Source organism: Macaca fascicularis, chromosome 14, assembly GCF_037993035.2.
Source record: "Macaca fascicularis isolate 582-1 chromosome 14, T2T-MFA8v1.1".
Taxonomy (NCBI): domain Eukaryota; kingdom Metazoa; phylum Chordata; class Mammalia; order Primates; family Cercopithecidae; genus Macaca; species Macaca fascicularis.
This window is the reverse complement of record NC_088388.1, coordinates 124,111,937-124,139,819: the sequence shown is the minus strand read 5'-3', so window position 1 is coordinate 124,139,819 and position 27,883 is coordinate 124,111,937. Positions and strand designations below refer to the sequence as shown.

At 44.6% G+C, this 27,883-nt stretch overlaps 2 protein-coding genes and 1 pseudogene across 7 annotated transcripts in view; 1 reads left to right on the top strand and 2 right to left on the bottom strand.

The window, feature by feature from the left end:
- The window catches only part of FEZ1 (fasciculation and elongation protein zeta 1), a 114,384-nt gene that overhangs the window by 6,098 nt on the left and 80,403 nt on the right, over positions 1 to 27,883 (top strand). For all 5 annotated transcript variants that reach the window (XR_012423874.1, XR_010581058.1, XM_074015571.1 and 2 more), the window contains exon 2: positions 13,056 to 13,176. The gene's annotated coding sequence lies outside the window, so the exon portion shown is untranslated. The remainder of the gene's footprint in view (positions 1 to 13,055; positions 13,177 to 27,883) is intronic.
- Positions 1,591 to 17,113, bottom strand: EI24 (EI24 autophagy associated transmembrane protein). 2 transcript variants are annotated; one of them, XM_005580077.4, is made up of 11 exons: positions 17,017 to 17,113; positions 14,060 to 14,170; positions 11,224 to 11,369; positions 10,301 to 10,361; positions 9,073 to 9,139; positions 8,336 to 8,460; positions 7,538 to 7,657; positions 6,088 to 6,199; positions 4,987 to 5,098; positions 3,888 to 3,962; positions 1,591 to 2,745 (listed from the first exon to the last, which is right to left on the bottom strand). In XM_005580077.4, exons 2-11 carry the CDS (start codon positions 14,099 to 14,101, stop codon positions 2,583 to 2,585), a joined length of 1,023 nt encoding a protein of 340 aa, XP_005580134.1. In that variant the 5' UTR covers positions 14,102 to 14,170; positions 17,017 to 17,113; the 3' UTR covers positions 1,591 to 2,582. The 2 variants fall into 2 exon arrangements, with proteins under 2 accessions (XP_005580134.1, XP_005580135.1); XM_005580078.4 differs by lacking the exon at positions 7,538 to 7,657.
- LOC123568895 (U6 spliceosomal RNA) lies at positions 11,827 to 11,926 on the bottom strand (annotated as a pseudogene).

The window sequence follows — 27,883 nt, the reverse complement described above, 5'->3', positions numbered from 1 at the left end:
TTCAATAGCCAGGCACAGTCCTGGGGATAAAAATCATACACCTTCATCCACTCAACTTCCCTGACCCTTTTTTCACCCCCCAAGACAGAGTCTCACTCTGTCACCCAGACTGGCGTGCAGTGGTGTGATCTTGGCTTACTGCAACCTCCACCTCCCAGGTTCAAGTGATTCTCCTGCCTCAGCCTCCCGAGTAGCTGGGACTAGAGGCGTGCGCCACCATGCCCGGCTAATTTTTATATTTGTAGGAGAGATGGGGTTTCACCATGTTGGCCAGGCTGGTCTTGGACTCCTGACCTCATGATCCACCTACTTCGAGCCTCCCAAAGTGCTGAGATTACAGGTGTGAGTCACCATGCCCAGCTGCCTTCACCCTTTTAAACTAAACTGAGATGTTTCTATTTTTTTTTTTTCCTGATAGTTTATGAGATGCTTCTAAATGGTACAGATACAAATTTCAGGAAGCAAATATGTGATTGCTTAAATAACTAAGCCTACTTTTTTAAAACTTAGTTTTAAGAAACTAAGCTTAAATAAGGCAATCACTCATCACAAGTTGATGAAATACTGGTCTTCTACAAACCACACCCATTAGCAATCTGGAAGTAGTTCTCTGCAATACTATTGTTAAATGACCAGAGATGTCATAGGAGAATGTTGGGAGTATACCTTACTTTAAACCATGTCTTTTACAATTTTTTCTGCCGAAGCTGGAAAGTGTTCACGTCCAAGATGCCCACCATTTAAAAACCCTCCTTCCATCAACTGCATAAACCTTCAAACTTGGTTTACAACTCCCAGCAATTTTTTTTAACTTTTTTTTTTTTTTGAGATGGAGTTTTGCTCTTGTTGCCCAGGCTGGAGTGCGGTAGTATGATCCCGACTCACTGCAACCTCTGTCTCCTGGGTTCAAGTGATTCTCCTGCCTCAGCCTCCTGAGCAGTTGGGATTACAGGCATGTGCCACCATGCCCGGCTAATTTTTTGTATTTTTAGTAGAGATGGGGTTTCACCGTGCTGGCCAGGTCTTGAACTCCTAACCTCAGGTGATCCACCCACCTCAGCCTCCCAAAGTACTGGGATTACAGGCGTGAGCCACCATACCCGGCCTAACCTCTTATATATGTAATAGAGACGGGGTTTTACTATGTTGCCCAGACTGATCTCGAACTCCTGGACTCAAGTGATCCTCCTGCCTTGGCCCCTGCCAAAGTGCTAGAATCCCAGCCATCAGTTACCACGCCTGGCCCCAGCAACAATTTTTAATTCCATATTTTGTCTTGCACATAGTAAAGGTCTCTGTTAACCAGATGTTTACTGGCTTCCCTCGATTAATATTCAATACACCAATATCTAGGAGGGTCTTTCCCACTGCATGAATACACAGTAGCAATGTACATATAGACTTTAGAACAAATAACAATCTGAGTCTTCCACCAAATATAAATGTGATTATAATCATATAATCCAGCCTTTCTCAGGGAACATTTTACAGGACTAATTCCTCAAAACTACTAAATTATCCAAGACAAAGTCTTATATTCCATGAATACATTTCTCAAGATCATGATTTGCAAATTCAACCATTACACACTTTGTGGGAAACCAGCTCACGTTTAATTGTGACATTTTAAAATTGTACAAGTATTTTGACATCTGCCCCCCACATTTAGTCTCTTAAAATGACAGGAAAACAACCAATCACAGGTTTAATACATTTACCCCTTCAGTTCCTATTTGCAGCACCCAATATTCCTTTGAAATATGAAACAGACCTGGCAGTGGCCAATAGTAAATTTCTGCCCACCGCCTCCCACCCCCAACGGAGTTGAAAAGTTCAGGTTTAGTGTTGTTGCAGTGGCACTTGTCCAGAATTGGTACCTCCCCATAGTTGGGGGACTTTAAATGTACCAGTGAAAATAGCTTTTTCCCCTTCAAGGGGAAGAAAGAAAATCACTCCTCAAAACCCAGCAGAACTGGCTGTGAGGTCTTTCCTCCTATCTCATCTCTTCAGGGTTTTTTTTTCTTTTTTTTTTTTTTGCAGTGGAGCAAGAGAGACCAAAACCTAACCTGAGTTACAAGAAACAAGACAGTAATGGCTATAAAGGGAGTGACCAGGAGCAACTAGGACACTCCTTTACCTCCCATATCCAATGTATGTGCTTCACAGAAAAACAACAAAAATAACAAATCCACAAAATACAACAGCTAGAATTACAAAATCCATTCATCCAAGGGTGGTAGAAGGCAGGATGGAAAGGTGGAAGGGTAAATGGCACAGGGAGAAAAACAAAGTATTCAAATCAGTCCAGGCACAGGGACTGGCAAATGCTAGAAAATAGCTGCAGAAAAACTTGTGGTCCTTTCAGACTCACGGTGATGTTAAAAATCCACACACTGGTGTCAGGGAACATTCTGCCTTACGTGCACCAGAGACAAAAATTTCAATTCCTCAGAGAGAAGGGAATACGCAGAGGGCCCTTGGCAGAGTGGGTCCTGCCTTCCCTGGCAGGGGGAGGTGAACAGGGAAAAGAGCTGCCACAGCTTTCTTCCAATCCCGCCCATCCCCTTTGGATGGCAGGCAACTCAGTGGCCTGCAGCAGCCTTCAGTTTGGCAGGTGATGGATGCGGTGAAGGGAACTTCTCTGCAGAAGTGGAGCTGCTCAGGGCTGACTGCAGATAGACTGTCTTGTGGAAGAGTCTGTTGCTTAAGAAGACCACCAAGGAGAAGAGGCGCAACTGGAAGAGACTAAAAGGCAAGAAACCCAACCTGTTAGCTCCCCAGTTACTCAGAATTATTTCTGTTATTTGACAACTTGACATTAAATTTAAAACTACAAAGGGAAAGACAAGACAAATGAAACTTGATCAAGGAAATACAGATATTAGATACACGGATGGAACAAGCAACTAAAGAATGCATTGGAGCTGGGCATGGTGTCTCATACCTGTAATCCCAGCACTTTGGGAGGCTGAAGCAGGTGGATCACTTGAGAAAAAAATTAGCAGGGCATGGTAGCATGCACCTGCAATCCCAGTTACCCAGGAGGCTGAGGCAGGAGAATCGCTTGAACCTGGTAGGCGGAGGTTGCAGTGAGCCAAGATCGCGCCACTGCACTCCAGCTTAGGCGACAGAGCGAGACTCCGTCTCAAAAGAAAGAATGCACTGGGCCCTGCTGCTGCCATGAATGTAATGCAGTCACCAGCGTTGAAGTATTATGGCTCTTACAGGAAATAGTTATACTTTAGATTAATTCTGATTTGAGAAGTACTTTTCTATGGCTCACTTCGGGGTACAGGCTTCAAGCTATGTCTGAAGGTGTCATATGCTATCTGTGGTTGCAGGAAGAAGAGTTTCAAAACAAAGTCAAATATTCCTCTTAAGATAAACAGTGAGCTCTGCTATATAGCAAGAGCATACAAAAACCCAAAGCAGACCTAAGTCTCTAATACAAGTATCCACACTGACTTAACCAAAATTGATCAAAGATTGATTGAGCTTTTCTTTGAAGTGATAAAACTTTTAGAATGCTATTGTTATTATTGCTAAAAACTTATTTTAAGGTATATTTTACTAGTGTTATCAATAAACTCATGTGGCCAGGTCATACGGCCCTCTACTTGAATATGTATAATGAGGTCAATTTTGGAAGAGTGTGTGTGTGTGTGTATATATATATATACACATACACACACACACACACTCATGTGCATATATGCATGGAGAAAAGTGTGGGTTATATACCAGAAGTGTTTCTGTCTCATTAAACCTTACATTAAGATATTCCTACAATGTGAGAATTTTTTTTTTTAAAGCCTCACTGACATAACTGTGGTGTTACAGCCCCAATCCTTTACACCGCAAAAACTTCATCACTGGCTAATACTTACTACGCTTTGCCAGGGGTCTTTGCTTCATTGGCGCTGATAATGAATAAAGGAAAGAGGATAGAGAAAAGGCAGCCACTGTTAAAAAAAAAAAAAAAAAGAAATAATTAGTCACCTTCATAACAGCCATGACTTTGAAGAAGACAGAAGCTCCAAGTTCTTTTGCTTCCAGTGTAAATATTATGGCTTGATGAAACCTCAATATTTCAAACTTTTTTTTTCTTTTTTTGAGACGGAGTCTCATTCTTGTCACCCAGGCTGGAGTGCAGTGGCAAGATCTCAACTCACCGCAACCTCCGCCTCCTCTGTTCAAGCGATTCTCCTGCCTCAGTCTCCCAAGTAGCTGGGATTACAAGTGTGCGCCACCATGCCCGGCTAACTTTTGTATTTTCAGCAGAGACAGGGTTTCACCATGTTGGCCAGGCTGGTCTCGAACTCCTGACCTCAGGTGATCTGCCCACCTCAGCCTCCCAAAGTGCTGGAATTATAGGCGTGAGCCGTGGCACCCAGCCCATCAAACACATCTTTCAAAAAGAACAAGAAGATTTTTTTAAGCACTGGGCATGTTTAATATTGCTGCAGGGCCGTGTGTGGTAACTCATGCCTATAATCTGAACACTTTGGGAGGTCAGAGTGGGTGGATCACTTGAGGTCAGGAGTTCAAGACCAGCCTGGCCGAAATAGTGAAACCCCATCTCTACTAAAAACACAAAAATTAGCCAGGCGTGATGGTGGGTGCCTGTAATCCCAGCTACTTGGGAGGCTAACGCAGGAGAACCAGTTGAATCCGGGAGGCGGAAGTTGCAGTGAGCTGAGATTGCGCCACTGCACTCCAGCCTGGGTGACAGAGTGAGACTTTGTCTCAAAAAAAAGAAAAAAGAAAAATTGCTCCAGGAGGCAACATAGAAAAATAATACGGGATAATGGGATATAGGGACATTCAGACTAGATCTTCATGCTAACAAATGCAGAAACACCCTGCAGGTTTCCTGACGGACAAATGACAGTGTGGAATGCGAAACAGAACCAAGCAAGCAAAAGGTACTGACTTCATGAATTTTTATTTTTACTAGTCTCCTTCAAATCCCTCTAGCCAAATTACCTGATAATATATGAGGACTGCATTGCTGTGAGAAAAGCCAAGGGCAAACCAAACCCAAAGTAGTAAGGCCAATTCCTTTCTATGTTAGACAACCGCTGGTGCATTTCAATTCCTAAAACAAGAAAGCCAATACAATTAGATATTCTATTTCCTTTTAGTCAAGTGACTAAATAACTATGGTAGACAAACCATGAGCTTTAAGTACAGATTTATTATTATTATTATTATTTGAGATGGAGTCTTGCTTTGATGCCCAGGTGGGAATGCAGTGGTGCAGTCTCAGCTCACTGCAATCTCCACCTCCAGATTTCAAACGATTCTCCCACCTCAGCCTCCCGAGTAGCTGGGACTACAGGTGCCCGCCACCTCGCCTGGCTAATTTTTGTGTTTTTAGTAGAGACAGGGTTTCACCATATTGGCCAGGCTGGTCTTGAACTCCTGACCTCAGGCAATCCGCCTGCCTCGGCCTCCCAGTGTTGGGATTACAGGTGTGAGCCACCACACCCAGCCTAGGTACAGATTTAGAACAGAGTTACAGCATATAAATTAGAAGTGTACAAATCCGATATAAAGCATGCAAAGTTTTTTAGAATTCCATAATCATAACTTCAAAGCTGACAGGCTAAGTGAATTAAGAATTTCAGCACCAGCATCCTTTGTCAGGATTAGTCTGGAACTAAACAAGATAGCAAATCAAAAGGATGCCATTCTGTAAGTATCAGTTAACCTCTTTCAACCACGCACACCCTGGTAAATACTTGAAGGTCTTTCTAAAACAACCCCAAAAGGATCCAGATGCTGACATCAATTTGATTTCTCTAATTTAGAGCAACTCGTGCTCATTTATGCCATCTTACAACCCAGTCAGAGATATACCATGTTAAGCATCAAAAAGATAATGCTATACTACCACATCCCCCAGCCTCAAAGTTGAGAGTTAAACCCACTAAGCCAAAGGTAAGCTCCCTCTTGCCAATGAGGCTGCTTCCCTCAAAGGAAGGTTTGCTAAGAGCCTGACTATTGAGTAGTTTAAGAAGTCTGCTTAGCAGTAGCATTTTCAAACTGGGCCTCCACTTTCTGGACTTCTTTAGATGAACTTACCTTTATTGAACCAACGATATTCAAAGCAGTACAGTGAGTAGAGAAGGGACATATGCAGGAGACTAACCAGCTGACCGACGAGATGGATGGGAAAGAGACTCACAAACATTCCCTGAAGAACAAATATGGAAAATCTTAATCCCAAGCCTCGGAAACCTAGCACCATTCACCTGCCACTCTCCAATCATCACTGTCTGAGACAGCTTCCTAGCTGCCTCTCAAGTTTGTAAAAGGCCGGGTGCAGGGTGGGCACAGTGACTCATTCCTGTAATCCCAACAGTTTGGGAGGATGAGGCGGGAGGATCTCTTGAGGCCAGGAGTTCAAGACCAGACTGGGCAACATACTGAGACCCTGACTCTACAACAAAATTTTTTTTTTTTTTTTTTTTGAGACGGAGTCTGGCTCTGTCGCCCGGGCTGGAGTGCAGTGGCCGGATCTCAGCTCACTGCAAGCTCTGCCCCCCGGGTTTACGCCATTCTCCTGCCTCAGCCTCCCGAGTAGCTGGGACTACAGGTGCCCGCCGCCTCGCCCGGCTAGTTTTTTTGTATTTTTTTAGTAGAGACGGGATTTCACCGTGTTCGCCAGGATGGTCTCGATCTCCTGACCTCGTGATCCGCCCGTCTCGGCCTCCCAAAGTGCTGGGATTACAGGCTTGAGCCACCGCGCCTGGCCAACAAAATTTTTAAAATAAGCTGGGCATGATGGCATGTGCCTGTAGTCCCAGCTACTCAGGAGGCTAAGGCAGAAGGATTGCTTGAGCCCAGAGTTTGAGGCTACAGTGAGGTATGATTGTGCCACTGTACTCCAGCCTAGGTGATAAAATAAGACCCTGTCTTGTCTTTTTTTTTTTTTTGAGACAGCTTTGCTCCTGTTGCCCAGGCTGGAGTGCAATGACATGATCTTGGCTCACTACAATCTCTGCCTCCTGGGTTCAAGTGATTCTCCTGCCTCAGTCTCCGGAGTAGCTGGGATTACAGGCATGTGCCACTACACGCAGTTAATTTTTGTATTTTTAGTAGAGACGGGGTTATACCATGTTGGCCAGGCTGGTCTCAAACACCTGACCCTAGGTGATCCGCCTGCCTTGGCCTCCCAAAGTGCTGGGATTACAGGCATGAACCACCGTGCCCAGCCGACCATGTCTCTTTAAAAAAAAGTTAGGCATAACTATAAAAAGAAAAAAACAGTTTCCACCTGGCAGGACTGGAGAATAACCAGAGTAGCAGAAAAGGGCAGGTAAATTCATGTTTCTTATAATTTTATAATGTAATTTTAAAATTCTCATTTCTGTGAAAAAAAAAAAAAAAAAGATTTAAAAATCATTACCTCCCACCAGCATATATATAATACTCTGCATAAATATAATACTCTGTCTTTGTGAAGCTCCCACTAGTGAAACAGTTTTTCTTTTTAATAAAGCTGCCCATATGCCCAGAAGGTCAGTCTCACCTGAATGAGGAAAAGAGCCTGCAGCAAAAGGTTGAAGAGCATGTCAGCAATTATTTTGCTGACACTAGGGAATGGGTGAGGCTTCCTCCCTGATACCTCAAATGCCAGGTCAGCTATATCCTGTAACAGAGAAAGTGTACCAAAACATGAATTAAATGGCCTTGATATACATCCCCAAAGCTAAGACCACTGGTCTGCCACTAGAGATGCCAGTTAAGAAAAGGCTTATTTAAAAATAAGCTGGGTGTGATGGCATGTGCCTATAGTCCCAGCTACTCAGGAGGCTAAGGTAGGAGGATTGCTGCCTTATGCGGTGGCTCACGCCTATAATCCCAGCACTTTGGGAGGCCAAGGTGGGCAGATTGGGAGGTCAGGAGTTTGAGACCAGCCTGGCCAACATGGTGAAACTCTGTCACTAACAAAAATATAAAAAAAAATTAGCCAGGCATGGTGGCGCGTGCCTGTAGTCCCAGCTACTCGGGAGGCTGCAACAGGAGAACTGCTTGAACCCGGGAGGCAGAGGTTGCAGTGAGCCAAGATCCCACCACTGCACTCTAGCCTGGGCGACAGAGACTCTGTCTCAAAAAAAAAAGAGGCACCAGACATCTGCCAATGAGATGCTGAGACAATAATTCCATTCTATAAGAACACAAAGATCACCTACTGGCTGCTTGGCTAAGAAACATTAAGGCTGAAAAACAGGTCCCCCTATATGCCCACTAACTTCACAGGCTGAAACTTGTCACCTGTCAACCAATCATGCTGCGGGACCCAGACTCCATTCTGCCTTGGACCTACCTGAAACCAAATGGCATTCACCACTTTGCTAAGCACAAACAAGGGGAGCACCCAAAGAGCACTGAAAACTGACGTGAGGAAGAATTCCAGCCACGACCAAACATCTCCATGTAGTGATGGGTCACCTAAGAGAGAGAAAACGAGTTATTAGAAATGGAGAAATGGAAACACAGAAGACCAAATGCGGAACCCCCATCTCGTGACTATTCTCTCTCTCCTCCTGGATCTTTCTAGTTCTTGCCAGCACATCACTATACCCATCTCAGTGAGTCTAACTCATAAAGGACACACCACATTCTAGCCACAATTCCAATTCAAAGAAGCCATAGATATGTGCTGCTTATGTTGACACAAATCTGCTTACATGATGGTAACGAGATGCCACAGTGATTACCAGTACACTATTTGCAGGATACCATCTGGGTTTCAGTTTCAGCTCTGCCACTTACTAATGGTTTAACCTAGGTATCTTCCATTTCCTCATTCATAATGGATAGAATAACAGTATCCATCATAAAGGGCTGCTGAAAGGCCTGAGTTAAAAAACAGCGAACACTCTCATCTGAAGGCTCTAGGAGAATAACTAAATATACATTTTTAAAAAGAATAAAACAACAAAAAAAGAAAATAAACAGTGAAAGCTCCTGGTACACAGGAAATGTTCAGTAAACTGAGGGAGACTGAAACATCATCTCCTACTCCGTCCCCAACAGTAAAGGAGCGGGGTATATACTTACCGATAATTCGGGCTGTTACTGACTGAAGCACAGGAATAAATACTCGATAAAACAAGAGGAGACTGAACTAAAGAAAAGAAGCAACAAGGCAAACATCAAAATCCAGTCTTTAAAACAGGAGCTTCAAGTTTTAGTGTAATGATTTCATAGATGGGAGTGCCTTTTATAAATCAGGAGGCCTAGGCCAGGTGCGGTGGCTCACTTTGGGAGGCCGAGGCAGGCGGATCACTTGAGGTCAGTTCGAGACCAGCCTGGCCAACATGGTGAAACCCCGTCTCTACTAAAATTACAACAATTGGTCGGGTGTGGTGGTGCACACCTGTAATCCCAGCTACTGGGGAGGCTGAGGCAGGAGAATCGCTTGAACCCGGGAGGAAGAGGTTGCAGTGAGCCAAGATTATGACACTGCACTCCAGCCTGAGCAACAGAGTGAGACTCCATCTCAAAACAATAAAAAAATAAATCAGGAGGCCTGAAAAAGCATCAAAACTGGATCTATTTCTGTTTCCCAACACTCCAATTGAGATACAAACTTGACACTACCTATAAAACAATGAAACTTTTGGGGGCATAGAGGAACATTTCAAGTAGTATTCAGGCCAAAATACAGGCATGTACTAAGTACACAGGAATACATATTAATTAAATTTAAAGCTAACATCTGAAAACATCTGTGAATTGTTTAGATTAAGATGTGATGAATTAAATTCTAAGTCAAAAGAAATATTTATCCATTCTTCAAAGTACCCAAATTTCAGTTAAGCCTGCACTGGGGTTCTCAGTTAATAGTAGGCAATCTTTTCTGCTATAGGTTTCAATGCAAATTAGTTCTTGTTGATCACCATAAGCAGAAGCAGGGAGAACCTTGTTCTTGTCTAGCCGTATCTGCCCTTCCCCTGATCCCCCATAATTGCTGTTAGCAGTTTAAAATGTCTAGACAGCGTCAAGAGAAACTGCTACCTATAACACTTGTGAATGAGTCATTTTAGAAACAAAAATACAAGTGTATATTCAGGGCTAACTGTGACGTTTGCTTACATACAAGTGTGCTTTCTCGAGTGGGAATAAAATCGCTGCAGATGCACAGACTCCTGAGTTATATTCCTAAGTGTACATCAGCAGATGAAAGCTATTTGTCTTAGTGTTTCAAGAAAACAGTTCATAGCTATCAACCCAGCAACAATCTGAAGATGCTTGTAAGGCCCCTGGAATTTAAAGAAGAACTTACCCAGAACACTCCACCATTCCAAGCACAACACTGGAAAATTCTACTAACAATACGTGGCTCACTGGAAAAGATCACATGTATTTAGTTTATAAGGCATAAGTTATTTCCTAATTGTCATTCAGTAGTTCGTTTTATATCTTTTGTGGGTACTGTATTATTTTTCAGTACCTCATGTTCTCCCAATGTTCTAATGTCAGTCAATGAGAAAAGAATAAAAAAATGGTCAAGTGCAGTGGCTCATGGCTGTAATCCTAACACTTCGGGAGGCTGAGGTAGGTGGATCAGCTGAGGTCAGGAGTTCGAGACCAGCCTGGCCAACATGGTGAAACCCTGTCTCCACTAAAAAATACAAAAAATTAGCCAGGTGTGGTGGTGTGCACCTGTATTTCCAGCTAGCTGGGAGACTGAGGCAGGAGAATTGCTTGGACCTGGGAGGCAGAGGCTGCAGTAAGCTGAGATTGCACCACGGCACTCCAGCTTGGGTGACAGGGCAAGACTCTGTCTCCAAAGAAAGATACATATGTACATATATATATATACACACACACACATATTATATATATATATATATATATTTCTGGGAAACCAGCTTTTAAAAGAAAAATAATTTAAAGTCTGATGTTGGAAAAGATTAAAAGAGAAAGTGTGGGGCTGGGGTTCTTCTATTAATACATAAACCCACACAGGCTTCCCTAGACGTATCTATCAAACCAAATAATATTTTTTGGTTCTCTATTCAGCATTCTGATTTAACACCATGACATTTTTAGCAAGGATGATTGTTAGACCCTAGGGGGGGGGAATCACTTGCAACATTTTTCTGGGAAAAAGCACAAAAGAAATGAAGTGGTACGGAAACATTGAGTCACTATGTAGCGTCTTCCCTCCCTTGGACATTTTGGTATCAGGCATGCACTCCTTACCTCTCTTGCTTCCGCTCTATACTCTGGGCTCTTCTCTGTGCCAAGACACTACTTGCCCTTCTTCGACGCTGCTCCTCTCTCTTTTGCTGGATGCGAGCATCTAGCTTTGAGATGGTACAAATACCCCAGATGGAGTCTTTGATTCCCTGTAGAAAAGGATATCATTATCATTATCATTATTATTATTATTATTATTAGAGACAGGGTCTTGCTCTGTCACCCAGGCTATAGTGCAATGACTCAATCATAGCTCACTGCAGCCTCCAACTCCTGGGTTCAAATGATCCTCCTGCCTCAGCCTCCCAAGGAGCTATGAATACAGATGTGCGCCACCACACGTGGCTTTTAAATTTTTCTTCTGTAGCAATGGTGGTCTCATCATGTTGATCAGGCTGGTTTCATACTCCTGGCCTCAAGCAATCCTCCTGCGTCAGCCTCCCAAAGGCTAAGAATTCACTCATGCATCCATCTCCCACCCATGTACTGAGTATCTTCAATAAGCTGTATATTGTCATATAAAGTGTTCGAGAAGCTTATAACTTAGTAGGAGAAGCACACAAGTAAACCAAAAAATTACATTGAAGGTTTTTTAAAAAAATGTTTTTAAATATGAAACATTTCATGAAGTTGTGTGTCGTGCACAGGAGCCACGCTAATCTCTGTATTGTTCCAATTTTAGTACATGTGCTGCAGAAGCAAGCACACATAGTTTAATAAGTGCCACAACAGATGTATGGCCCAAGTAGAGTGTTAGCACTGGGGCATTCAACTTCATGAGAAGGCAGAAAAAGTTATTCTGGAAGCAATGGCCAAGCTGGATTTAAGAATGGATAGCATTCTCGCCTACTGTTATCAGACAAAACGAATTTTAGAAATAATAGCTGGAATACAGAGAAATGGGCAAGTTGATGTATTATCTGTTGACAGGAGCATAAATTGGCACAGTGTGCCTTTGATCTTTTTTGTCTGAGTAATTTTTACTCCTGATTTTGCTTTTAACTCAGGAAACTCCAACTATCTAAGATAATTAAGTTCAAATGGCTGAGGGCCTAGGACATCCCAGGATGATAGGATCCCCACCTCTAAGACATCTACAGTCCAGTGGGGCAGAGAAACATGTAAATAGCACACTGTAGAACCAACACAGGGTTGAATTTTTTTTTTTTTTTAAAGAGTCTTGCTCTGTCGCCCAGGCTGGAGTGCAGTGGCATGATCTCGGCTCATTGCAACCTCCACCTCCTAGGTTCAAGCGATTCTCCTGCCTCAGCCTCCTGAGTAGCTGGGATTACAGGCATGTGCCACCATGCCTGGCTAAATTTTTTTTGTATTTTTAGTAGAGAGGGGGTTTTGCTATGTTGTCCAGGCTGGGAGGGTTGAAATTTTATAGCCCATAAATGGCAAGACAACAAGGTAAAGATGTTAAAAGTAGATCATATGCTGCTGGGCATGGTGGCTCACACCTGTAATCCTAGCACTTTGGGAGGCTGAGGCGGGCAGATCACCTGAGGTCAGGAGTTCAAGACCAGCCTGGCCAACATGGTGAAACCCCATCTCTACTAAAAATACAAAAATTAGCCAGATGTGGTGATGTGTGCCTGTAATCCCAGCCACCTGGGAGGCTGAGGCAGGAGAATTGCTAGAACCCAAGAAGTGGAGGTTGCAGTGAGCTGAGACTGCACCACTGCACTCCAGCCTAGGTGACACAGTGAGACTCTGTCTTAAAAAAAAAATAGTACATCATATGCATAAAGTCTTTTTAGACCTTGTAGGATACTCTTTCAATCTCTTTTTTACTCAAAAGTAATAACCTTTTTACTTTCTTGCCCTGCTAGAGTGCACTGGTACCATCATAGCTCACTGCTGCCTCATACTCCTGGATTCAAGCAGTCCTCCCTCCTTGGTCTCCCAAAGTGCTGAGATTACAGGTGTCAGCCACTTCCCCGGGCCATAAAGGTAACCTTTTAAACTCTCTCACTAAAGAATGAACCTCCCCACTCCAAGAATTGGCCTCTCTCATGCTAGTGGATATATAAGAGGGGGTTACAACTGGGACATTATTAGGCTTCAGACATACATTAAAAGTAGCAGACTTTTGTGCTATTGGTAATTTGGATGACTGGGTCCTAACCAGATCTTTACAGGGCATTTTCCTAGAGTATCCCCCTCACCTGCGCAGTCTGTAGAATGGGGAGAAAAAAGGTTCCGGCTGGGTGCAGTGGCTCATGCCTTTAATCCCAGCACTTTGGGAGGACAAGGCGGGCGGATCACTTGAGCCCAGGAGTTTGGGACCAGCCTGGGCAACATGCCAAAACCCCATCTCTACTTTAAAAATTTTTTAAATATACGAAAAATTTGGGGAGAAAAAAAAAAAAGTTCTCTAATTTAAATTTGAATTAATTAGTTTAGGTGATAGTACTGTATCAATGTTCATTTCCTAGTTTTGGCAAATGTACCACGGTTATATGTTAACATTAAGGGAAGCTGATGAAGGATATATAGGAACTCTCTATACTACCTTATAACTTTTCTGTGAATCTAAACACATTCCAAAATAAAAAGTTTAAAAAAAAAAAAAAAAAAAAGCTCTGAAGCCAAGGTGACCAGGGTTCCAACCCAATACTGGAGACATCCACTGAGGAGGTCTTCCAAGCAAGAGTGTCTACAAGATGTAGAACAATACCTATCTCTGAGTAGTGTGGTCTAGAATAATAACCTGTATGTAAAGAGCCCAAGAAATATGATAAAAGTTCCAAAAACCCTACAGGATTTCCTAGATGGTTCCTTCAGCAAAATAAAAAGGCCAAGAGATGAATTCCTATAAACAAGATGTACTCACTCTGGCAAGGTCCTGGAGAAAGGTTTTGACACTGTCAGCCATTCTTCACCACCAAACTATCAGCTACACAGAGGAGAGAGAAGTGTCCCCAAATCTCTCATCATGAAGGATCTGGAAACAGATGGAACATAATGGGGGCAAAATATTTATTTTAAAGATAAGTTACTTCCTGCACATTTCCACATGATGACCTCACATACTTGTAGCTCTATAGAGTGAATCAAGTGAAGCTATTCGTGTACAGCTGAAACCTAAAATCCCTAATTTTTTTCTAAACCACTCACTACCCTTTCATTTTTACAAGCGGTTTTACAGTTTACACCGTTTCATTTTTACATTTTACATTTTTACAATGTGCTCTTGACCAGTAACCTCTGAACCTCAATGCCCCTAACTATCCCTCCTACACATTCTAAGCACTTTTGAGGGTTTGGAGATGGATGATAATTACATTTCAGTATCTTAAACAATTTTTATATTTGCTGGATACCTTCAAATACTTGAATAAAAATACAAGAGTAAGATAAAAGTTCTTACAAACATTACTACATACGTGCTTCAGTCATACAGAGCCCTCGGGCACACAGTAAGGTTTAAGGTATGACATGAAATTGGCTACCAAAACCTCCAAATAGGTCTTTTTAATGGTCTTTTTGTTTTGGTTTGGTTTGGTTTTGAGACAGTCTTGCTCTTGTTGCCCAGGCTGGAGTGCAATACTCGGCTCGGTTCACTGCAACTTCCACCTCTCGGGTTCAAGAGATTCTCTTGCCTCAGCCTTCCGAGTAGCTGAGATTACAGGCACCTGCCACTACGTCTGGTTAATTTTTTGTATTTTTAGTAAAGATGGGGTTTCACCATGTTGGCCAGGCTGATCTCGAACTCCTGATCTCAGGTGATCCACCCATCTCAGCCTCCCAAAGCGCTAGGATTACAGGCATGAGTCACCACGCCCAGCTGGTCTTTTCTATGTTTTCTAATTTTAAATATATACAGATATAATTTTAATAAACATGCAATAAATAGTGGAATTTAAACTAGGCCTCAAAAAAGTTCATATGTATAAACAGTCTTTAAAACAGTAAGGCTTTCCCATTTTATTTCTCAGGTGAATGGGGTATCTAGTTTCAAAAATTAAGAACTTGAGAGTTCATGTGTATAAATTTAATATACTATTCTCTCATTTAATCTATGGTGACTTCTAAGATGAATAGAAAACCCACTTTCATGCATTTTTTAAGAACTTGATATTCTAAAGTTCTCAACACTCACTAAACCAAGTTGCAGTATTCTCAGTTTAAGAGGTATGACCATAATACAAAGACAGAATTTCACAAGCAGCTTGTACAAACCTTAAATTTCAAAATATAAGCACACTTTCCCCGACCTTTAACCACTTCACCAAACTGCTCCTCATTGACCCAACTGGACTAATGCCATTCAGAACTGGAAGAGCAGGGGATATGGCAGTAGGAAGGCAATTTGCCCAACACTGTATATACCCTCTGCTCCTTAGGTCAAATCCTACACAGATGGGCTCACTTCGGAAAGAAGTCTCTAGGGTGAGAAGCTTCTGTTAATACTCCCACTATTCCCTCCTGAAAACAAAGACCTCAGAGTTCCAATCGCCGAGGTACAGCCATACAGACATGTTCTCAGGGTTGAGGTGAGGGCGGCTGAGCTCGACTAGCAAATGCTCAGTGATATGCACGACACTAGTTTGTAAAGACTCACAGATCCACTGCCTTAACCTGCCACTTGCTCATCTGGAAATTAAGGGTACTAAACTTCTTCATAGGTTTCTTGCATCTAATAGGGCACAACAGCATGAAAAACACTTAAAATTCTATATAAACACAACCCCACTAAAGTGAGCCAGCTGGGAGGTTTAGGGAAGCCCATTACTTGGCTTGGATTTCTCACAGGGTACTGACAGGGAACCTGAAACATTCTGCCTCAGTCCACAACAGCTGTGTCATTTGATCCGTGACCAGCTAACACCTGGTTTCTGCATGTACCAAGTGGCAGGACACCTCTTGACTAAGAGTGGCCTATGAAGGGTAAATCACTTCACTTTTATACTTAGATCCTAACATTCTTCCTACAGGAATATTTGGTGAATTACCCAGTCTAACAAAAAGTGAGGCATGGGGAAAAATAACTTGCCACAATTTGAGATCACACACAGAGACTGAATGACACAGGGGGAATCCTACAGCTGAGCTAGACAGATGAAGATGAATCTGGTTCATTTAACAGGTGAGAGAACCGAGTCTCAGGAGTTAAATGACTTGCCCAGACTGACAGCAAATGAATGGTAGCTACAGTGAACCTCAGAACCCGGTGTCCTAATGTTACCTCGGTCGACTTGTTTTTAAGCTTTGCAATTTTTTTTTTTAACACGAGCATCCCATGGACAAATAACCTCTCAAACCTGGAAATACAAATGACATTAAATTCCTAACACTCATTAAAAGCTAATAAGCATCTACTGAGGCACAGTCCTGCACTTTTATTTGTAAGTCACTAAACCCAAGTCTCGGCAAGCAGGAAGCTGTCGCAGCCCACTCCAGGTACAGGGAAGGTAAACATCCTCACTTCCCACGGGGCTCCACGGGCTGCCTCTGAGTCCACGGGTCCATTCGGGCCCATCTCCCCACAGCTCCTAGGCAATTCGGCTGAAAACTGGTCTCCCTCCTTAGGCACAACTGTGCACGAGGTGCGGACCACGCACACCTCCGGTCACACAAGGAGCTAAAGACAGCCGCGCCCCACCTGGAGAAGCCTCGCCCGGGGATGTGCCCGGTCCCGTCCCGCTCCCTCCGGCCCCTTCCCGCAAGGGGTCCTCGCGGGTAGCCCCACCAACCCACGCTGGGGCCCTGCCTGCCTTCCCGGCCCCTGCCACTCAGAATGGGCGGCGCGGCGGTCCCGAGGCCTGGCTTGGCTGATGCCGCACCTACCCGCAGCTCCGCCGCCGCGGCTCCAGCCCGGCCCCTCGCCCACCGCGGGCCCGCTCCGCCGGGGCGCTTCCAGGGCCGGGGCCGCTGCGCCCGCACTGGGCATGCCCGGGCCGCACGGGGCCGCTGGGAAGTCGGGCCGGCGCGAAGCAGCAGCCGGCGCGACGAGGCGGGGCCCAGAGCTGAGGGGCGGGCCGCGCGGAGCGATGGAGACTGGGAAATGTAGTCAGTCCGGGGTCGCTCCTCGCGCTGCGTGCGGGGTCGCCCGGCTCCCAGCTCCGCCTGGCGGCAGAGAGGACCCCTCACCCCTCCCGGTCGCCTCCTCCCCGATCCCGTTCTCACAGATCTCTCCTGTTCTTTGCCCTCCCCCATTGACTCCATAGCGCTGCTTGCGTTTCTAAAATCCTGTGAAATACTAGTAACAGGAGCGCAATAAAATACAGAGGGCACCTTGGTTTATTTGATTGCAGATTTTCTGTAAAGTTTACTAAGAAATGACGGGTTTAAATCAAGCTTCACTCACAATGATCCGGGATAGGACAAGCTCCCATCCAATTCGGCTGCATTATGTGTGTGTAATCTGATGGCAAAGGAGTGGTTGAGATGAAACGAGATAGAGAATCACTGTTCTCATCTCCATCCCACAAGTCCAGTTCTACCGCAGGAAGGGCAGTTTCTTGGCATGGAACTGGAAAGGAGGCAAAGTTTTACCTCTCCCCTTTTAGGGGTTCTCCTCTGGGCCTGAGCATTAAACTGACATAAGAGATTAACAAGAGAAAAGCTGTGAGGAAAAACTCAAACCGTTTTTCCTCTGCTCTCACACCAACATGATCAACACAGAAGAGTTCTGTGATCAAATGTGTGGGGTTTTCCCCCACACCCCAAGCAGGAGACACCAGCTGGGTGTGCCCTAATTCAAGTCCATTGTGATGTATTTTCTGGAGATAGCCTCAGATCCCGCAGGTTGAAGGCTCAGTCCCAAGACTACTCTCCCCTTCAGACACCAGTCATAAGTTCAGGTACCCTGAGCTTCTGACCAACAGGTTTCAAGCTGGGGCTCCAACCATCCACCCTTTGGGTTTCATTAATTTGCTAGAGTGGCTCACAGTACTCAGGGAAATACTTACCTTTCCTGGCTTATTAGAAAGGATCTTAAAAAGGGTATAGATGAAAAGATGCATAGGATCAGTTGTATGAGAAGAGGCAGGAGTCTTCTTTGATGCTCTCCTCCCACACTCCACGCTCCAGGAATGTCTTTGTGTTAAGTTATCCCTCCAAATCCTGTCCTTTTGGATTTTTGTGGAGGATTCATTAAATAAGTACGATTGACTAAACAATTGGCCATTGGTGATCCATTTGACATTCAGCCCCTTTCCCCTCCCAGCGACGGGGGATAAGGATGAAAGTCCCGCCCTGTCCGGAAGTTATCAATCTTTTTTTTTTTTTTTTTTTTTCCAGAAGGAGCCTTGCCCGGTTGCCCAGGCTAGAGTGCTGGAATGCCATGGCATGATCTCGGCTCACTGCAACCTCTGCCTCTGCCTCCATGCCTGGCTAAGTTTTTGTATTTTTAGTAGAGACAGGGTTTCACCATGTTGCCCGGGATGGTCTCAAACCCTTGACCTCAGGTGATCCACCTGCCTCGGCCTCCCAAAGTGCTAGGATTACAGCCATGAGCCACCATGCCCCGCCTAGTTTTTGTTTTTTAAATGGTTTTAGTTAAACATAATCTTTGTGGGCTGGGAGGATGGCTCACAGCACTTCGGGAGGCCAAAGCAGGCGGATCACCTGAGTTCAGGAGTTTGAGACCAGCCTGGGCAACTTGGTGAAACCCTATCTCTACTAAAAATACAAAAAATTAACTGGGCATAGCTAAGCCTGGTGACAGGCACCTGTAATCCCAGCTACTCTCAAGAGGCTGAAGTAGGAGAATCATGTGAACCCAGGTGCGGAGGTTGCAGTGAGCCCAGATCACGTCACTGGACTCCAGCCTGGCTGACAGAGTGAGACTCCGTCTCAAAACAAAACAAAAAATAATAATAATCCTTGCCCCAAAGTGGTATAATTTGGGGTAGCATATTCTCCCATCCTTCAGAACACCAAGCCTCACCTATAACCTTTTCTCCCCTATTCCCAACCTGTTATATCCATCTCCATTTCCTTTTTCCACCACTCTGGCTGTGCTTAGAGCTACTAGTGTTAGGATCACCTATTAGAATAGGATTTTTTGGCCGGGCGCGGTGGCTCAAGCCTGTAATCCCAGCACTTTGGGAGGCCGAGACGGGCGGATCACGAGGTCAGGAGATCGAGACCATCCTGGCTAACACGGTGAAACCCCATCTCTACTAAAAAATACAAAAAACTAGCCGGGCGAAGTGGCGGGCGCCTGTGGTCCCAGCTACTCGGGAGGCTGAGGCAGGAGAATGGCATAAACCCGGGAGGTGGAGCTTGCAGTGAGCTGAGATCCGGCCACTGCACTCCAGCCTGGGCGACAGAGCCAGACTCAGTCTCAAAAAAAAAAAAAAAATAATAATAGAATAGGATTTTTTTTTTTTGAGATGGAGTCTTGCTTTGTCACCCAGGCTGGAGTGCAGTGGCGCAATCTTGGCTCACTGCACCCTCCATCTCCTGGGTTCATGCAGTTCTCCTGCCTCAGCCTCCTGAGTAGCTGGGATTACAGGCATGCACCACCACGACCAGCTAATTTTGAACTCCTGACCTCAATTCACCCACCTCAGCCTCCCAAAGTGCTGAGATTACAGGCATGAGGCACCGCACCTGGCCTAGAACTCAGATTTTTTTTTTACAACTAAAAGCTGTTTACTGCAACCTCCACTAGGGGTGAATCAGAAGCCCAGATGTTAAGTGACTTAACCTGAAGCCCGGATGTTAAGGTCAGTGGCAGAACAAATACCCAGGGTTCCTGATTCTCCTCCAGTTCCGTGCACTGGAGAGGCGTTGACCTTTACACCCTAGCCCAGCATCCAGCCACATTCCAGAAACTACTCCCCACTCCTAGCCTGCTGAAACCTATGTGCTCTTTAAGGAAGAGAATACTAAAAATTAAAACCAACAAGATTAGAGAAGGGAATGAAGGATTCAGAAGAGTCACGAAAGGTAAGTAGAAGCCCGGAAGTAAAGGATCAATCTAAGATTTATGTATGGGGCCGGACGCGGTGGCTCAAGCCTGTAATCCCAGCACTTTGGGAGGCCGAGATGGGCGGATCACAAGGTCAGGAGATCGAGACCATCCTGGCTAACATGGTGAAACCCCGTCTCTACTAAAAATACAAAAAACTAGCCAGGCGAGGTGGCGGGCGCCTGTAGTCCCAGCTACTCGGGAGGCTGAGGCAGGAGAATGGCGTAAACCCGGGAAGCGGAGCTTGCAGTGAGCTGAGATCCAGCCACTGCACTCCAGCCTGGGCGACAGAGCGAGACTCCGTCTCAAAAAAAAAAAAAAAAAAAAAGATTTATGTATGGAAACTCCAATAGGGAGGAGGCCTTTTATCTTGTTTGTTTCAGTCATGGGCAGGCATCTCATTTTCACTAAAAACAGAGCTAGGAATAGCCTTGCAAATGTCCCATTCTCATAAATCTATCCCTTCATTTACTTCTCCACTAAAGACATTATAAAGAGGAGACATTATTAAAATATCCTTTTGCCCAAATGAGTAAATCTCTTCAACTATTTATTACAAAGAACTATAATTAAATGATTTTTTTTCTTCTTTTGAGTTTTTTATCTTATTTTATTTTATTTTATTTTTGAGACAGGGTCTCACTCTGTCACCCAGGTTGGAGAGCAGTGGCATGATCTCGGCTCACTATAGCCTCAACCTCCAGGGCTCAATTGATCCTCCCATCTCACCCTCCCAAGTAACTGGGCTACAGGCACATGCCAGGGCACCAGGCTAATTTTTGTATTTTTAGTAGAGGCGGGGTTTCGCCATGTTGCCTGGGCTGGTCTTGAACTCTGAGCTCAAGCAGTCCTCCCATCTCTGCTTCCCAAAGTGCTGGGATTACAGACATGAGGCACTATGCCCAGCTGCTTATTTTAATCAAAATGAAAATTCAGGCTGGGCACGGTGGCTCATACCTGTAATCCCAGCAGGCGTGAGCTACCTGGGAGGATCGCTTGAGCCAGGGATGTGAAGGGCGTAACGAGCTGTAATTGCATCACTGCACTCCGGCCTGGGTGACAGAGCAAGACCCTGTCTAAAATAAAACTATATTAAAAAATAAAATAAGGCCGGGCACGGTGGCTCATGCCTTTAATCCCAGGACTTTGGGAGGCCAAGGCAGGCAGATCACAAAGTCAGGAGTTCAAGACCAGCCTGGCCAACATGGCGAAACCCCATCTCTATTAAACATACAAAAATTAGCCAGGTGTGGTGGCATATGCCTGGGGTCCCAGCTACTCAGGAGGCTGAGGCAGGAGAATTACTTGAACTCAGGAGACAAAGGTTGCAGTGAGCTGAGATCATACCACTGTACTTCAGCCTGGGTGATCGAGCAAGACTCAGTCTCAAAAAATAATAATAATAAATTTAAAAAATAAAATGAAATAAAATAAGTGGCTGGGCACGGTGGCTCATGCGTGTAATCTCAGCACTTTGGGAAGCTGAGGCAGGCAGATCACTTGAGGCCAGGAGTTCGAGACCAGCCTGGCCAAGATGGTGAAATCCTGTCTCTACTAAAAATACAAAAAATTAGCTGGGCATGGTGGCACACGCCTTAGTCTCCCAGCTAATTGGGAGACTAAGGAATGAGAATCACTTCAACCCAGGAGGCAGAGGTTGCTGTGAGCTGAGATTGCACTACTGCACTCCAGCCTGGGTGACAGAGCAAGACTGTCTCAAAAAATAAAACAAAATAAAATAAAATAAAATAAAGTAAAATAAAATAAAATAAAATAAAATAAAATAAGGAATCCATCTACTAAAGCTTAGAAATCTTGTTACAAAGAGACCTAAGTGGTTTAATGATAAACTGATTATTGTGCTACTAATTATAATACTAGCTCTTCCTCCAAGCTCTATTCTTTCTCAAGAGTGTCAATTTAGAAAAGATTTTAGACAGAATTTCGTAGGTATGAGTTTATTCTGGCTTACTTCATGGGAGGAAATCTTTTAAATATCAACATATATAACCACATTTAAAATAAAAACCAATAATAATTAATACCTTGCATTTTTTTTTTTTTTTTTTTTTTGAGACGGAGTCTTGCTCTGTCGCCCAGGCTGGAGTGCAGTGGCCGGATCTCAGCTCACTGCAAGCTCCGCCTCCCGGGTTCACGCCATTCTCCTGCCTCAGCCTCCCGAGTAGCTGGGACTACAGGCGCCCGCCACCTCGCCCGGCTAGTTTTTTTGTATTTTGTAGTAGAGACGGGGTTTCACCATGTTAGCCAGGATGGTCTCGATCTCCTGACCTCGTGATCCGCCCGTCTCGGCCTCCCAAAGTGCTGGGATTACAGGCTTGAGCCACCGCGCCCGGCAATACCTTGCATTTTTAAAGAGCTCTCACATACTTACGTATGATTAGATGCTATTTGTGGACAAGTAGAGGATGGTATTATTTTCCAAATTTCACAAATGAGGAAGTTTGTGGCAGAGCACTTAACTGAGAAGACGTGATCTCCAGTTAAGCTATGAAACTTAGTTTCTTTTATTTATTTATTTATTTATTTATTTATTTATTTATTTTTTAGACGGAGTCTCGCGATCTCGGCTCACTGCGAGCTCCGCCTCCTGGGTTCATGCCATTCTTCCATCTCAGCCTCCCAAGTAGCTGGAACTACAGGTGCCTGCCCCCCACGCCTGGCTAATTTTTTGTATTTTTGGTAGAGACGGATTTTCACCATGTTAGCCAGGATGGTCTTGATCTCCTGACCTTGTGATCCGCCTGCCTCAGACCCCCAAAGTGCTGGGACTACAGGCGTGATCCACCGCGCACGGCCCAAACCTTAGTTTCTTTAACACAGGCTGCTGAAATAAATGATATATATATGAAGGTGTTTTCTAACTCTATGGATATATGATTTAGTGAAATGGTAACAATACTAGATCTAGTGATAGTGACAGGAGACAGCCAAATGCCTAGGCAGTTAGGGGTGGGTCCCCAGTGAAACCCTACCTCCAAGCCAAAAACAGTTTAAAGCTTGAAAACCAAGCTACAAATTAAGTCCTCGGACCAGATTGAGAACTTGTCTTCCCATTTGGCATCCTTTCTTCTGATTGATCCCCACCCTCCACCTATTTTACATATACCTACCTTTTCCTGATTGATTTTCTACACTGTCATGCCCACCTTTGAGTGACATCTTTGCTTTAACCTTTTTTGTGTAGTCACAAACCAATCTGCACATATTGCCCGTCCTGTGCCTATAAAGACGCCAGACTCAGTCAGTAGAGTAGGAAACAGCCTGACTTTGGGGAAGATGACCTGTCCTTCCTGTCCCTTCTCCAGCTCCCCTCTCTGCTGAGAGTCGTTTTCATCACTCAAAAAAAATTCTCTGCCCTCAACATCCTTCTTTTTTTTTTTTTTTGAGACGGAGTCTTGCTCTGCCGCCCAGGCTGGAGTGCAATGGTGCAATCTCAGCTCAATGCAACCTACACCTCCTGGGTTCAAGCGATTCTCCTGCCTCAGCCTCCTAAGTAGCTGGGATTATAGGCACCCGCCACCATGCCCAGCTATTTTTTTGTATTTTTAGTAGAGATGGATTTTCACCATGTTGGCCAGGCTGATCTCAAACTCCTGACCTCAGGTGATCCACCTACCTCAGCCTCCCAAAGTGCTGCAATTACTGGCATGAGCCACCACACCTGGCCCGCCATCCTTCAGTCCTCCATGTGACCTCATTCTTCTTGGACACCGGACAAGAGCTTGGGACCCACCAAGTACAGGTACCCAGAAAGACTGTCACACTGGTCCTTTGCCCTAGCCAGCGGAAGGCAGCTGCCCCACATGACAAGGCAAGGGGCCAACTGAGCTACTAACATACTGCTGTTTGTGAATGATGAAACTAAAGGAGCACTGTAACACCCACTCTGAGGCTTCAGGGTCATGGGCACCTTCACCTGGGCACTGCAATGTTCCTCTTGAGGTGACATGCCTGGTCTGGCCACAGGCCCCACACAGAGCTTGCTCCTGTGCCAGTGCCCAGAGTGGCTGGCTGGATCTTGAACTTGCTCACTCATGTGCTCCCTCCCACAATTGGTTGTGTGTGGTGGGCCTAGTCGACAAGGTGCCTCCTTCCATGAGTTTGTTTAAGGGGCCAAGAAAAATCCTGCATCATTAGGAGCCAGATCTCCTAGCTTCCAGCCTTGGAATCTTCTAGGGGAGACAGATACTATGATTTATTAAGCCTCTACTATACCAAGCCTTTTATATTTATTATTTCAACAACTATTTAAGTGTTGTAACTAAAAATTATCACTATTTTTATTATTTTATTTTTTTGAGATGGGGTCTCACTCTGACACTGAGGCTGGAGTGCAGTGGCATGATCATGGCTCACTGAAGCCTTGACCTCCTGGGCCTAAGCAATCCTCTTGCCTCAGCCTCCCGAGTAGCTGTTGTAGCTGATTTTTTTTTTAAAAATTCCATGCCTTCCTATTAACAAAAAAAACTCCAACCAGGTTTGTCTAATGCCCAATTCCATACCCTTTCCTTTACCTTATTTGTGTTCCATTATGGATCACAAAAGTCTTCTCATTTAAATTTAGGTTGTATATTGTGATTATTAAAATAGTGCTCCTCTTTGTTTTGCCTGTGGTTGCTAAAAGAAAAAAAGAGAGAGAAAGAAAAAAACCAAAGTGTTGGCCAGTATGGTGGCTCATGCCTGTAATCCCAGCACTTTGGGAGGCAGAGGTGGGTGGATCATCTGAGGTCAGAAGTTTGAGACCAGCCTGAACAACATGGTGAAACCCTGTCTATTCTAAAAATACAAAAATTAACCTGGTGTGGTTGTGCACACCTGTAGTCCCAGCTACTCGGGAAGCTGACACAGGAGAATCACTTGGACCTGGGAGGCGGAGGTTGCGGTGAGCAAAGATTGTGCCACTGCACTCCAGCCAGGGCACTAGAATGAGACTCTGTCTCAAACAAACAAACAAAAAAAACACAACAACAACAGCAACAAAAGATTGCCATTCCTTATGGGTCTTACAGATGCAACTCCCTGCTGGGAACCCAAGCCCCTTTTTTTTTTTTTTTGCCAGGAAAGGTAAAATCATCTGGCGATAGAACATAAAAATGTACAGGTTAATAGAATTATGAAATTTAAGATGTTTAAACAGGGTTTAGGTAACGTAGTTGTAATCCCTTTACCTAAATGTCTTATGAAAATGGGTATCGTATCTATCTGGGGGATGTTTCCCTTACCTAGTACTATAAAACCGAAGGCATGTGTATCTCCTCTTTTGAAAAATGTTAGTTGGACATGTTAATGGGAAATAGTAAATTCACCTGAGCCCACAAAGTATAGGGTAGAAGGTAGAGTGCTAGTTGGGACAAATCATCCCCTTCATAGCCCTTTGTGGAGTGTTTATTGGGGATAATGGCAAAAAACAAAACAAAAAACCCTTATGAGTACTTCCCAATGACAACTACTGGACTAGAGAATTTCCACTTAACGTGCGTATACTGCCTTGCTACGAAACATTAACTGAAGCTACCCCTATGCTAATTGAAATAATGGTGCCCAAAAGAGTTCCATGATAAAATAAAATCTTGCCACCTGGGGATACAAGGAGGAGATACTCATAAGCAGGGAGCCTCTTTCTCCCTAGGACTAATTCTAACTATGTGTGTGAGGAGCTGCTAAATTCCGCAGTGCCTGATAGACAGCTCTCATGAGCTGTTTGGCTTATGAAGGGCATTTCCAAGGTAAACAAACATCTTGTTGGAAACTCCTGACCTCAAGTGATCTGACCGCCTTGTCCTCCTAAAGTGCTGGGATGACAGGCATGAGCCACCACACCTGGCCAGGAACAGCAAATTTGATAAAGTTTCTCAAACAGTCCTGTGATTCTGCAGGAGGGAAATTCATGTAAAAGGGGACCTCTTAATCCCCAAATTTCCCATGACCTGGGTAATAGGCATCTTCAGTGGGAGGATATCCCAGTTATCATAAAGCCAGTCAATGCTCACATATGAAGCATATTATTCAATCACTGCTTCATCTGGGGGACTTCACTTGGTATTTTATAGGGAGAGCTGGGTAGTCCCCTTCATAGGGCAAACAGACCTTACAGTGGCATTTGTCTGGTCCAGTAGCTGATCATTCTTTCAGGAATAACCAACCTCCTGTGCATTTGGATTACATATACTTATCAGTGCTTGTTCAATAGTGAGCTGTGGGCTCTGCATTAATCCAAACAACTTTTTCAATTCTGTAGCATTTAAAATTAAGGATTTTGCCCATAAATTGTTTCTTTTTACAATCCACTATAGTAAAGATTTTTTAAGAAACTGATGATACCAATCTACAAAGTGGAACCATTCCTTTACATTATACCCTCTGGGTTTGTTTTGTTTTGTTTTGTTTGTTTGTTTTGAGGTGGAGTCTTGCTCTGTCACCCAGGCTGGAGTGCGGTGGCACGATCTCAGCTCACTGCAACCTCCACCTCCCAGGTTCAAGTAGTTCTCCTGCCTCAACCTCCCAAGTAGCTGGGGCTACAGGCGCCCACTACCACGCCCAGCTAATTTTTGTATTTTTGGTAGAGGTGAGGTTTCACCATATCAGCCAGGCTAGTCTTGAATTCCAGACCTCGTGATCCGCCCGCCTCGGCCTCCCAAAGTGCTGGGATTACAGATGGGAGCCACCGAGCTCAGCCTACCCTCTGGTTTTAATAGTTACTTCGTTTTGCCGTTCACCCACATTGACTGTCTTCTTGGAAGCCACAGGTCTTAGATATAGAACTTGTTTCCCTGTCTTAATTGTTTTTTAACCATTACTTTTACTTGTATACTTTCTCGTTCAGCTTAAAGTGACTCAAATTGTGTCTTAACTAGAAAGAAACACACTTTTTGTTTTTTGCAAAATCCTTATCCTTGTGTTTTAGAAACTTCACCAAAAACATTTTTTGTGCTCCATTTTAATTTAGTAACCCAAATTTCCTATGGAAAAAAACCCGAGGTTTTAACATAATATGACTTTTTTTTTTTGAAACGGAGTCTCGCTTTGTTGCCCAGGCTGGAGTGCAGTGGTGCGATCCCAGCTCACTGCAAGCTCTGCCTCCCGGGTTCACGCCATTCTCCTGCCTCAGCCTCCCAAGTAGCTGGGACTACAGGCGCCCACCAGCACGCCCAGCTAATTTTTTGTATTTTTAGTAGAGACAGGGTTTCACCGTGTTAGCCAGGATGGTCTCGATATCCTGACCTCGTGATCCGCCCACCTCGGCCTCCCAAAGTGCTGGGATTACAGGCGTGAGCCACCACGCCTGGCCAAACTTTTTTTTTTTTAAGGCAGAGTCTCACTCTGTTGCCCAGGCTGGAGTGCAATGGCAGGATCTCAGCTCACAGCAACCTCCACCTCCCGGATTCATGTGATTCTCTTGCCTCAGCCTCCTGAGCAGCTGGGATTACAGGCATATGCCACCACACCAGGCCAATTTTTGTATTTTTAGTAAAGATGGGGTTTCACCATGTTGGTCAGGCTGGTCTCGAACTCCTGACCTCGTGATCCACCCGCCTCGGCCTTCCAAAGTGCTGGGATTACAGGTGTGAGCCACCATGCCTGGCCCATTATCATTTTTTTTAATGATGCTTCCTGGCCGAGCGCGGTGGTTCATGCCTGTAATCCCAGCAGTTTGGGAGGCCGAGGCGGGTGGATCACCTGAGGTCAGAAGTTCAACACCAGCCTGACCAACAT